The sequence below is a fragment of the Talpa europaea genome (genome assembly GCF_964194135.1).
Source record: "Talpa europaea genome assembly, chromosome: 4".
In the NCBI taxonomy this organism is placed as follows: Eukaryota; Metazoa; Chordata; class Mammalia; order Eulipotyphla; family Talpidae; genus Talpa; species Talpa europaea.
In genome coordinates, this window is record NC_140070.1 from 115,879,863 (window position 1) to 115,891,478 (window position 11,616).

An 11,616-nucleotide genomic window follows, 5' to 3' on the forward strand; every position below is an offset into this window, starting at 1 on the left:
AGAAGATGTACTATTCACCAGAAGTTTGCCTACAGTATGCTCCTCCAGTCTTACATTATCTCTGCCTTCCACCCTTGCCCACTTGTCTTTACCTTCTGTCTATATCTACCCTCATTCTTCTACCAAGCACCTCAAATTCCCCACTCATCATCCTCTGATGTTCCTACTAATACTCCTCTCACATATCCTAAACATCACCTACAGATAATTTTTAAATTCTCAAATGTTATTGAGCATCTATGCTTATGTGACTGAAAGTATGATCTGGGAGTATAAAAAAATAAGAAAAGTCAAGATTTCAATGATCAAGGACTCATAGCCTACCTAGAAGAACTAATAAAGTAACTCTTAAAAGACAAATATTGGACAAGAAAAATATATAAACCATAGAAATGATTTGAAATAAAGAAGAGTTTGATCCCATATATTAGGGATATTAGGGAATCCTATAGAAAAAGGAAAATGTCCAATCTGCTTTTGATGGGTAACCAGGAGTCCGTCAGGTAACAAAAATCTCAAGCAGAAATATGAAGATGTAAAGGTACACATTGTGGGGGAGGGATGGACAAGGGGATTGAAAAGAGGAGAATGGGAGTACATAAAAAGCATAGATCAAGAGGATAGGAGTGAGAGTACTTAGAAAGACAGTCAAATGGTGAAATGATAAGCAGGGTCCAGGCAGATGCCATGCAAAGGAATTCTGACATTACCATGTATGCAACAAACACAGACCACATCTGTTAAGTAGTGAGCAGATCATCAAAAACATTTAAGTTATCATGGTTACATATGAATTTTAGAATCGCTTGTTTGGTTTCTGTGAAAACCACCATGAAAAATTTGATAAAGAAAGCACTGAATCTGTAGATGGCTTTGGGTGGTCTGAATATTTTGACAATATTAATCCATGAATATAGGATATCATTTCACTTATTTGTGCCTTTTTCAATTTCTTTCATTAATGTCATATAATTTTCAGTATACAGCTCTTTTACTTCCTTAATTAAATTTACTCCTAAGTATTTTATTATTTATGATGCTATTGTAAATGGAATTATTTTACTACTTTTTTAGATTTTTTTGCTAGTGTGTAGAAATACAACTAACTCAAATTAGTCAAAGCAATCTTGAGAAAGAAAAGCAAAGCCAGAGGCCTAACAGTTCCTGATTTCAAAACTATGTTACAAAGCTATAGTAATCAAAGCAGAATGGTACTAGCATAAAAACAGAAGCATAGATTAATGGCACAGAATTGTGAGCCCAGAAATAAATCCTTGCATATAATGTCAGCAATACCTGACAAGGGAGCCAAGAACACTCAATAGGAAAAGATACTTTCTTCAATAAATGTGTTGGGCAAACTGGATAAACACATGCAGAAGAATTAAATTTAATCCACATCTCATGCCACTCACAAAAAAATAAATGGATTAACTCAATTAAAGACTTAAACATAAACTTGAAACTATAAACTGCTTGAAGAAAACATAAAAAATAAGAAAAGTCAAGGTTACTAGGCTCAAGGACCTCATAGCCTACTTAGAACTAATAAAGTAACTCTTAAAAGATGAATTTTGAACAAGACATATATAAACCATAGAAATGATTTGGAATAAAGAAGTGCTTGATTCCATTTATTAGGGGGATATTAGGGAATCCTACAGAAAAGAGAAAACGAAATAGAAAAGAGAATATATGGAAAACTCTGCTTGACCTTGATATTGGCAACAAATTTTGGATTTGACATCAAAAGAACAAGCAACAAAGGCAAAATAAACAAACTAAACAGCACTTCAGAACAAAAGAAACAATTAACAAAATGAAAAGGCAGCCTACAGAATGAGAAAAAAATATTTGCAAACTATCTGATAAAGGGTTAACATCTAAAATATATATTAGGAATTCTTGCAAATCAATAGCAAAAAGCAAACAATCCAATTTAAAAAATGGTCAGAAAACCTGAATAGACATTTTTTCCAAAGAAGACAAACAAATGGCCAACATGTAAATGAAAAGATACTCAACATGACTAATGATCAGGAAAATGCAAATCAAAACCACAGTGAGATTATCACCTCACACCTTTAAAAAGGTTATTATCAAAAAAACAAAAGATAATAAGTGTTGGTAAGGATGTAAAGAACGAACCCTTGTGTATTAGCAGTGGGAATGTAAATTGGGACAGTCACTATGGGAAACGGTATGGAGGTTTTTCACTGTAGATCTAGCAATCCCTCTTCTGGATATATAACCAAAGAAAATGAAATCACTATCTCAAAGAAATACTTGCATCTCCCAGTTCACTGCAGAATTAGTCACGATCATCAAGATATAGAAACAGCTTAACTACTCATCTACAGATGAATGGATATAGAAGATGTCCTGTGTGGTGTGTATGTTTGTGAGTATAAGCGCGCGTGTGTGTGTATACATACATACATACACATATTGGGGAATAATAGGGAATGCTATAGAAAATATATATGATGTGCTCTCTGTGTGTTATATATGTATACATATACACACACAGGAATATTATTCAGTTATGAGCAAAAAGGAAATTTGTGACCTTGAAGCTGAGTGGATCTTGAAGCTATTATACTATGTGAAATAAGTGAGATAGAGAAAGACAAATACTATATCTCACTTATATACAGAATCTTAAGAAAAACTGAATTCAAAAAGTGAATATATAAAAATTCAAAAATGTAAAAACTGAACTCATAGGAGCAAATAGTGGAATAGTAGTTGCCAGGGGCTAGAAAGTAGGGATAAAGCAGAGAGGTGAGCTAAAGGGTACAAGTTCTGGGATCTAATAATATTCACTATGGTGACTGTATTTAACAATAATACAGCTAACAACATTATAAACTTGAAAGTATTTTATATACTTATGTGACAATTGTCAAGAGAGATCCTAAATGTTCTCATCACAAAAAGAAATAATCATGTGAGATGATGGAGGTGTTAACAACCCTGTTGTGATAATTATTTCATAATACACTTGTAATAAAGGTTTTAAGAATTGACATTCTAAACCTACACAATGTTACATGTCTGTTTTATCTCAATAAAGCTGACAAAGAAAACATTTAAGTTATCTATTTGTAGGACATGGTGATGAACAGGTTAATATATACAGCGACGGCTGCATCCCACAAGAGTTGACAACCTAAAGAAGGCAGTACTGATACAGGCAAAATTTAAAGAGAGGGAAAATACACAGACAACTTTATCAACATTAAAGTTACACATGAATTCAATAAAGTATTTACATTATGCTTCCTCCACTTCTCTTTCCTTTTCATGTTCTCTCCAAGAATTTGTAAGGTGAAAAGCAGCCAAAATGAAGTTATTTGGGGTTTTAAGTCCTTTTCTCAAATCTTTAATCATCTTTGTGACTCTCCTCTGAACCCATTCCAAGGCAAAGATGGAATGCTGGAGCTGATCTTAGAGGGTGGGAGCAAGGGGTTGGGGGGGTCCAGGGAAAAGAAGGTGGTGATGTAAACCAAGCTTCATGTTTCCAGCACAGACACTGTGCCAGGTTTGATTCATGCTCCCCCCAAGGGCTCTACTGCTTCTGGGAGCCTGGTTGTTATGGTATCCTACTGGGTTTGCATGGCACCCATCTTTTTAACTTCTCCCTGCAATAGGGCCAAAATCTTTAGGGCCTAATAAGCATACCATTTCTAACCAGTGGGCCTTCTACTCTGCATGCAGGGTTTCAGCAGGCCATATTGCATTATAAAGAAATTTATAAATTTCAGATGAGCAACTATTTTAACTATATTCAAGTAGGATTTAAATGAGCACTTACCTTTTTAAGTTGGTCCTGTCACCACTATCTGAGCTTGCCACAGATGAAGTATCATAGGAGTGAGAATCAATAGTATCAATGTTTAACAAAGTAGGATCCTCAAGAATAAAAGACTCATCTTCATCATCAGTCTAAATTGGAAGAATATGGATCAATAAGTTCAAAATTCCAAATACCCCATAAATCAGAGAGGTATTAATGGGTTTCTCCAAGATACTCACATGGTTAATTCTGCTTTCCACCTCTTTTTCAAGCATTGCTATTGACCAGAGGGGCCTAGCACAGAATTAAATGTCAACTCTACATAGATATTTCTCTCAGCAAAGAGTTCACTCCAAACTGCCTTTCTTATAGAAGAAGCAAAGGCAGTAGTCCAGGTTATTGTTAGCTACAAAATATTTCCTAAAACCCAAACCTGTATAGATGCTATACTTGTTAACTGGAAGTGAATGGTTAATGGGGAGCAAATCCATATAGTCAAATACCACTTGACTATAAATAATATACTTTGAAATATGACAAGCAGACAATAGAAAGGTATTCTGGAAGAGAAACAGCATCTGAAAACACTGTGATTTCATAATATGGATTGTGCCAAGGGGAAGGGAAATAATCTAAAATGACTGGAGGAAATGAGTAGGAATTGGAGTGATCCTAGAAAGGTAAGATGGGTCCCAAGTGTAAAGCCTTGTATACATTTAGCTAGGTGACAGCAGGGCCTGTGTCAATCATATCCACCACTATATCCCCAGTGCCTAGTACAATGCCCACCATATAATGAATACTCAATTAGTTAATGCATTAGTGTACTACATATAGTAGGCAGTGAAAGTAACTGGGATTTTAAGAGGTGGACACAGATGATGGGAACCATGTTTTAAAAAGAAAAATGGGGCAGTATGGAGACTGATGAGGTTGCAGAAGGATACTGAGGCAAGGAGACTATTAAGGATCAGTAAAGCTACTGCATTATCAAGGAAAGAGAGGAGAGTTTAGCCTAAGAATGCAAAAGAAGACATCAAGAGAAAGAATGATTAAATAGGCATTACTGGGATAAAATCCAAAGTCACTGGATACTATCTAAAAGGGGGTAGAAAGAGGGATAAGAGAGAAGTCAAAGAAAATTTCAAGGTTTTCATTTTGATCAACTAGATGAAAAGGTGACCCTAGTAATTGAGAAAAGAAGAATAACAAATAAAGCATGACAAGTTTAGCCTTGAACAAGTTGATTCTAAGTGACAGATATTACAGAAAAATGTTCTGACCCCACCTACTCTTTCAGCTGTCTTACTCTTTCCATCAATGTTCTTAAGAAGGGAGTCCATACCCATTATCTCTACTTTCTCCACTCATTCCTAGCAACTGACTACTACTGCTGCTTAAGTTACTAGTCAATACACTGGCCTGTTTTCAGTTAGCATGTTCTTGTCTTGTAAGTATCACTTAACACTGCTGACAGCTGCCTACTTTCTTAAAACTTTCCCCTCCCTTGGTTTCCAGTACATCAGTTTTCCAGTATGCCTCCAATTTATGTTGTCTCTTCAGTCATGTTCTCTAGTTTCTTCTTAGTCCAATATTTAAGTGATTTTGCTCCCCAGGATGATTATATTCTTAATTCTTCTCTTCCTATATGAACAAGCTAATCCCTATCTATAGCTTCCAGTACTATGCCATGCTAATAACTCCAAACTCATGTTTTCAGTACCAACATTTCTCTTGAGGGTTTAGGCCCATATTTCCAACTGCTCTTCAGATATTTCCACACACAATCCACTAACAACAGGGGTAGGACTAAGAGACATTATGTTACTTTAGAGCTGTAAAAGATTAGAGTAAATGCTACAGGGAAAATGAAAGGAAATAATTTGGAAGTAAGAACTGCATCACCAAGGTTTTAAGCAACAGAGTCAATCAAAATCTTATTGGATTTTCTTAAGCCACCTGGGGACATAACTAATGAAAACAAATTATTTGAGTTAAGCCATGGTTGAGGGCTTACAGAATAAGTGAAAGAAAGCAGTGAAGGAAAGAGAATTAAGAGTTTCAATAAGGTTGAATTTAAAATTACTCATTACAGAGCAGAGATATCAATTCTCTCAAAACTGCTGTTTAAAATCTATACATTCCTATCAAATTTAAAATTAAATGATTCTAAAACTTCTAAGAAATGAAAAAAAAAAAAAAAAACAAGAATAAGCCAGGCAATCTTGAAAGACAACAAAGCTGAGCAACTATTACATTATCAAGACTTACACAGGCTCAAATATTAGAACATGACATTGAGGCAAGTACAAACAGACCAAAAGAATCGACCAACATACCTGAGTTAAAACAAAGGTGTTACCACAAAAAAGAATATTCTTTTCAATAATAGTGCTGGTTTATACCTCACACAATCACACACAACACACACACACAAAATCCAGATAAATTGTGAAAAAGAGACTCAAGATTTAAAAAAAGATAGGATTGCATCTCAAAAAAGATAAACTCATGCCATTCGCAGCAATGTGGATGGAGCTAAAAGGAATTATGCTCAGTGAACTAAGTCAGAAGAAAAAAGAAAAATATCGGATGGTTTCACTTATAGAAGGAATATAGGGGAACCAAATAAGACATTAGTGTAAAAAAATAATAACAATACAAAACACAACAAAAAAAAACAAAAACAGACAATTATAAATCAGAGACATCCTGCGGGGAAGGAGGAGGGAGAGGGATTAGAGTGAGGGAGGAGCACAGGGGACTGAGGTGATGGTGCACGGGTGCAAGGAAATTCTATGGGGACTACACCTGGGGGGCAGGGGAGCAGAGAAGAAAATATTATTTAAAAATGAACAATGATGTAAAAAAGTAAATTTTTTTAAAAAGGGGGGGGAATAAAAAAAAATAGGATTGCATTATCTTGACTCTGGACTTTACAAAATTTTCTTATACAGGATATACTAATAGTCATAATTTCTACCATAATGAAAAAACTTAATAACCCAGCTATAGTAACAACTTCTACTCAACAAAAGACAAAAGACACCATTGAGAGTGAAAGAGTAACCCACAGAGTGGAAGCAGATATTTACAACACATGTATCTAATACATACAAGTATACGTCCATCGCATGTAAAGAACTCCTATAAATAAGAGGAAAAAAATCAATAGAAAAGTGGGCAAAAGATATGAAAAGGAAATTGACAAGAAATATCAAAATGGCCAAAACATGTATAAAGCTACCCAATTTTAGTCTTCAGGGAAATACAGATTAAAACCATAAAGTAATACTACTACACACTTGTGAGAATGAATGGCTAAAGCAAAAAAGAGCAAAATTCAAAAGTTGCCAAGGATATGGTAACCAGAACTCTTATATACTGCTCTGGAAATTTATATTATTACAGCCATTTTGAAAAACCTGTGGCAGTCTCTACTAAAGCTGAACATAGTTCTAGCCTATGTCCTAGCAATTCTACTCCTAGGTACATACCCAATAGAAATGTGTGTGTGTATCCAAAAGACAGCAGCACTCTTTATAGTAGTCAGAAATTGGAAATTATACAAGTACCAATAAACAGTAGAATGAATAGTGGTACATATAAATAATTTTATACAGCAATGAAAATGGATGAACAATTACATGCAAAAATATGAATGAATCTAAAAACATATCCAGGGAAATAAGTCAGAGACATACACATGATATATAATTCCTTTTATATAAAGTTTGAAGCAGGCAAGCTAATCAATGCTGGTAGGAGTAAGGACAGTGATTATCCTGGTTGGACACTGAAAAGGCACAATATGAGCTTCTGGGGTTCTAGTAATGTTTTATTCCTTCATTGGATTCTGGTTATACAGGGCATTCCATTTGTGAAAAGTGACCAAGATGTGCACTTAAGATGTCTGCCTTTTCTCTATATGTATGTTATCGTCCAATAAAAAGTTCAAAAGAAGTTTCTGGTTACAAGATTCAATAGCAGGATTGAAGTGAAGTGGGGACAACTCTCAAGAGACTGGGAGACTAGGAAAGATCAAGAGACTTGGTCTCGATGAGGTCAAAGAACAGATTTCACAGAAGAAAGGGAATGGAGGAGTAAGGCCTGATGGGTAAAAAATGGAATTTCAAAATCAAAAACTTTGGATTTCAAAGTTTCAAAAGATGGCAAGACCTACTAACTATTTCATGCCTTGAATTCTGAGATTTAGGATGTCTTAGTAATCTCGAATTTCTCATTCTATAAAATACCTTGCATGTCGTTTCCTTTCAGCACCCACACATCCCAGAACCAGTGTTTATTTATACTTTCTACATCTGCCCTTTTTATTTTCTTCTTTTTAAAATCATTTTCTTTTATACTTCTTACCCCCTTAAAGTCTTCTTCCTGCCCCATTGTCTCCCTGTCCACTTTAAATTACTTGTCTACCTGCCCAACTCCCCGGGGCTGTGAAGACTGGCCAACTACCATTTTTCTCTCAAGGTCTGGGAGAGTCATATTACACTTTATAATCCCAGCATCTAACACTATGACCCAAATACATGAGGCACCAAATTACTATTGAGGATGAAAGTATTATCTTCTCAGTAAACCACTAATGACTGTACTTACTGTTACTCATAGATAAGAAAACTACATAAAGACAGTATTTTTATTCGTTATGAACTACAGTCACATTCATATAAGCATTACTTTCTTTGCCATTATTATATACATATGCACAAAGGCTTTGTACACAGTCCTTCAAGATTGTTTTTAGTTCATACTTAGTAAGATAATTGAAATGAGGATGTGATTAAGACAGCAAAATTAACTAAAATAATCTGTTCATCTCTAAAGAAAGATTTCCTCTATATTAGAAGGCAATAAATACAGGACATTTCACTGGAAGAGGATATTATTTCACTGACCAAAGTCGTCTTTGTCAAAATTTAAAATGTTTAAGTCTCAGCATAGATTGCACCATTTTTGAAGTTAGAATATATTCAAAGTAACATCAACATTAAACCAGTGGGGAGAGAGGAGGGAAGAAAACTCACACAAGAATAATAAAAGATAGAATTCACAGAGAAAGTAGCTATAAAGTGGTGGCTTAAAACCCCAAAAGGTAAAGAAGTAACAAAAAGTTCATTCATGGCTGTGGCTCGGGGAGCATTTCTCTCGGGGACCCTTTGTACCATCCTGTAGAAAACACAGTTTTGAATCTGAACTAGATTTAAAAACTTTCACAAATTCAAAAAATCTTCCTCAAATTCAAAGCTAAAACCTCCAAAGGGGCTCTTATGCACATTTTTATAAGATCCAGAAGACTAAGATGAAGAGTTGCAATAGATGCAGGGTACACAAAAACTGGCATAGCTTACGAAACAGCCTTCCCACAAAGTTTCTTTATAAAGCCTTTAACTTGCTAATTCAGAAAACAATAATATCCTTTCAAAGCTCTTGAAATCTCGGGCCTCCCTGGTGGTGCAAGGAGTTAAGCACCATGCTATGAAGCTGTCCACAGCCTCTGAAGCATGAGTTCGATCCCTGGCCCGCCAAGGAGCAACCCACATGGCGCAACAGACCTCCCCTGTCTTGCCCACTGCTCCCCTCAGCAGTGTACTTTGGTCAGTCTGCCTGTTCTGCTCCCCACTGTCTCTGGTGACTCCTCTCACCCCCCGCATCTCTGGCCTGTACCCCAGCTCTTGTATGCATAAATAAATAAATCTTAAAAAAAAAAATTCTTGAAAACTCTTTGAGAAGGTGCTATAAGACAAACTCTGGAGGTTTTGTTTTCTTTATGAAGAAGGGTGATGGGATGCACTGAAAGGTTGCAGGTGCTCTGGAGTATCAGAGGACAAGCTATGTGAATATTACTAGTAGATACAACATCAAAGTATAATGACTATCTCAAATGACGTGAATTCAGTATCTCAGCTCACTTAATAATTTTTTTTTTCTTCTATAGTGTAGAGTATGAGGCATTGAACGGGGCACAAAGATGAGCAAGACATGGCCCTGCACTTGCAAAGCTCACAAGTTAAATAGCACGGTCCATTAGAGCTTTCCGCAATGATGGAAAAATTCTATGTATTTCTGCTGTCCACTCTCATAGCCATTCGCCACATGTGGCTACTGAGCACTCGAAGCATGCCTTGTACAATTAAGGAACTTAATTTTAATTTTTATTTGACTATAATTAAATTGCCACACATGATCAGTGGCTCCTATACCGGACAGTGCAGATCTAGACACAAACACTATAACTAATCTAAAATCAATGCCATAAAATGATAGTTACTATTACTATATATTTACCTCATTTAGTATGCTTTCTAGTGTTGGAGGAGTATCAACTTGAGGGATGTCAAACTCCTTGTCATCAATCTAAATAGAGAAAAGAATGAATGCTCACGTAATGTCTTTCACTTGATTAGAACCAATTAAGAATTAAAAGACAAATATACCACCAAACTGATCATACCAAAAGCCAAGTCAATTACCCATGGTAATAAAGGCTGGTCAAAAGACTACCAAATTGCTTCTTTTTCTATTCACATATTCAGTGATTATGAAGGACAAATATGCACAAACTATACCATTCTGTCAGTCCTTTCCAGAAAACTTGTTAGACTTTGACATCTGCTTTCTTAAATATGACCCCCCCAAAAAATGTATCTTATAACAAGCCCTAATTTTCTAAATGTAGACTAAAGTCATAAGCAATATGCAGAGCTCTGACACTACATTTCTTAGTTATTTCATAAATCACGGTGAGAAATGGTTAGATGAAACAACTTGACATTAAATATTCTCATGATCACAAAAACATAAACATCAAATCAATGGGGAAAAAATCACAACAGAAGAATTCTAAACCTACCACTAGCTCTATGATCTTGAGAAGTCATTTAACATACTTATGCTGGGCCTCCCCTGGTGGCGCAGCAGTTGAGCGCTGGGCTGCGAAGCTGCCCTCAGCCTCTGCAGTGCCAGTTCAATCCCCGGCCACCAGCAAGGGTCCCACATGGCGCGACAGACCTCTCCTGCTGCGCCCACTGCTCCCCTCAGCAGTGTATTTTGTCACTCTGCCTGTTCTGTTCCCCGCTCTGGCTCTGGTGAATTCTCTCACCCTCCTGCGCTTCTGACTGTACCCAGTGCTTATATTTAAAAAAAAAAAAAAAGTATGCTTCCATTTCTTCCTCTATAAAATGTATTATCAGACTGTTGTGAAGCTCAAATGGGAACATGTATTAAAGTATTTCATATAATGACCTATACTACGAGTGATATTATCTCATAAAACTGTACAGACTCATTAATCCATGCAAAAAATATACAGATTTAGAGCATTTGGATTATAAAATATACTCTACCCAACATTTTGGTTAAATGTCACTTGACAAAATTTGAATTTTTACCAGATCATTTTTGAACTCCAGCTCTTTGTCCAGATCTATGTAAGAGAATTTTGAAAGCGAAGCTTCTAGATTGAAAGATTTACTCAGTTCTTCTTCGGTAGTCTTGGCACGGAGGTTCTGCTCCACGTTTTCATGGTCTGGTTCATTTTCCATATTTACTTTCAATAACTGCTTTCAGTCAATCCAAGCAAGCCTTTGTTTGTTTTGTTTTTTAGCCTTAGATCATGATGATATCTTTTCAAAAAAGAGAAAGATGTGTCATTTAGATTTCCTCAATTGGACATCACAAAGACAGACTTAGACGTCTAAGGAAACTCATTCTTCATTCAATGGTCTGGTTATAGGCAAAAAACATATATATTAGGGTACAGGGTATGGCACGGGGGTACCTTTTCTATGGAAAGAAAA

The 11,616-nt window shown here is 35.8% G+C and overlaps 1 protein-coding gene across 3 annotated transcripts in view; it reads right to left on the reverse strand.

Annotated features, from left to right (window-relative positions):
* The window catches only part of VPS8 (VPS8 subunit of CORVET complex), a gene marked incomplete at its 3' end in the record, with an annotated part of 188,721 nt that extends 177,325 nt beyond the window's left edge, over window positions 1-11,396 (reverse strand). For all 3 annotated transcript variants that reach the window (XM_084231488.1, XM_084231489.1, XM_084231487.1), the window contains exons 1-3: window positions 11,209-11,396; window positions 10,106-10,174; window positions 3,818-3,948 (exon numbers count right to left, since the gene is read on the reverse strand). In XM_084231488.1, the coding sequence (XP_084087614.1) occupies window positions 3,818-3,948; window positions 10,106-10,174; window positions 11,209-11,361 (353 nt within the window). In that variant the 5' untranslated portion in view covers window positions 11,362-11,396. The remainder of the gene's footprint in view (window positions 1-3,817; window positions 3,949-10,105; window positions 10,175-11,208) is intronic.
* Window positions 11,397-11,616: the final 220 nt, after the last annotated feature.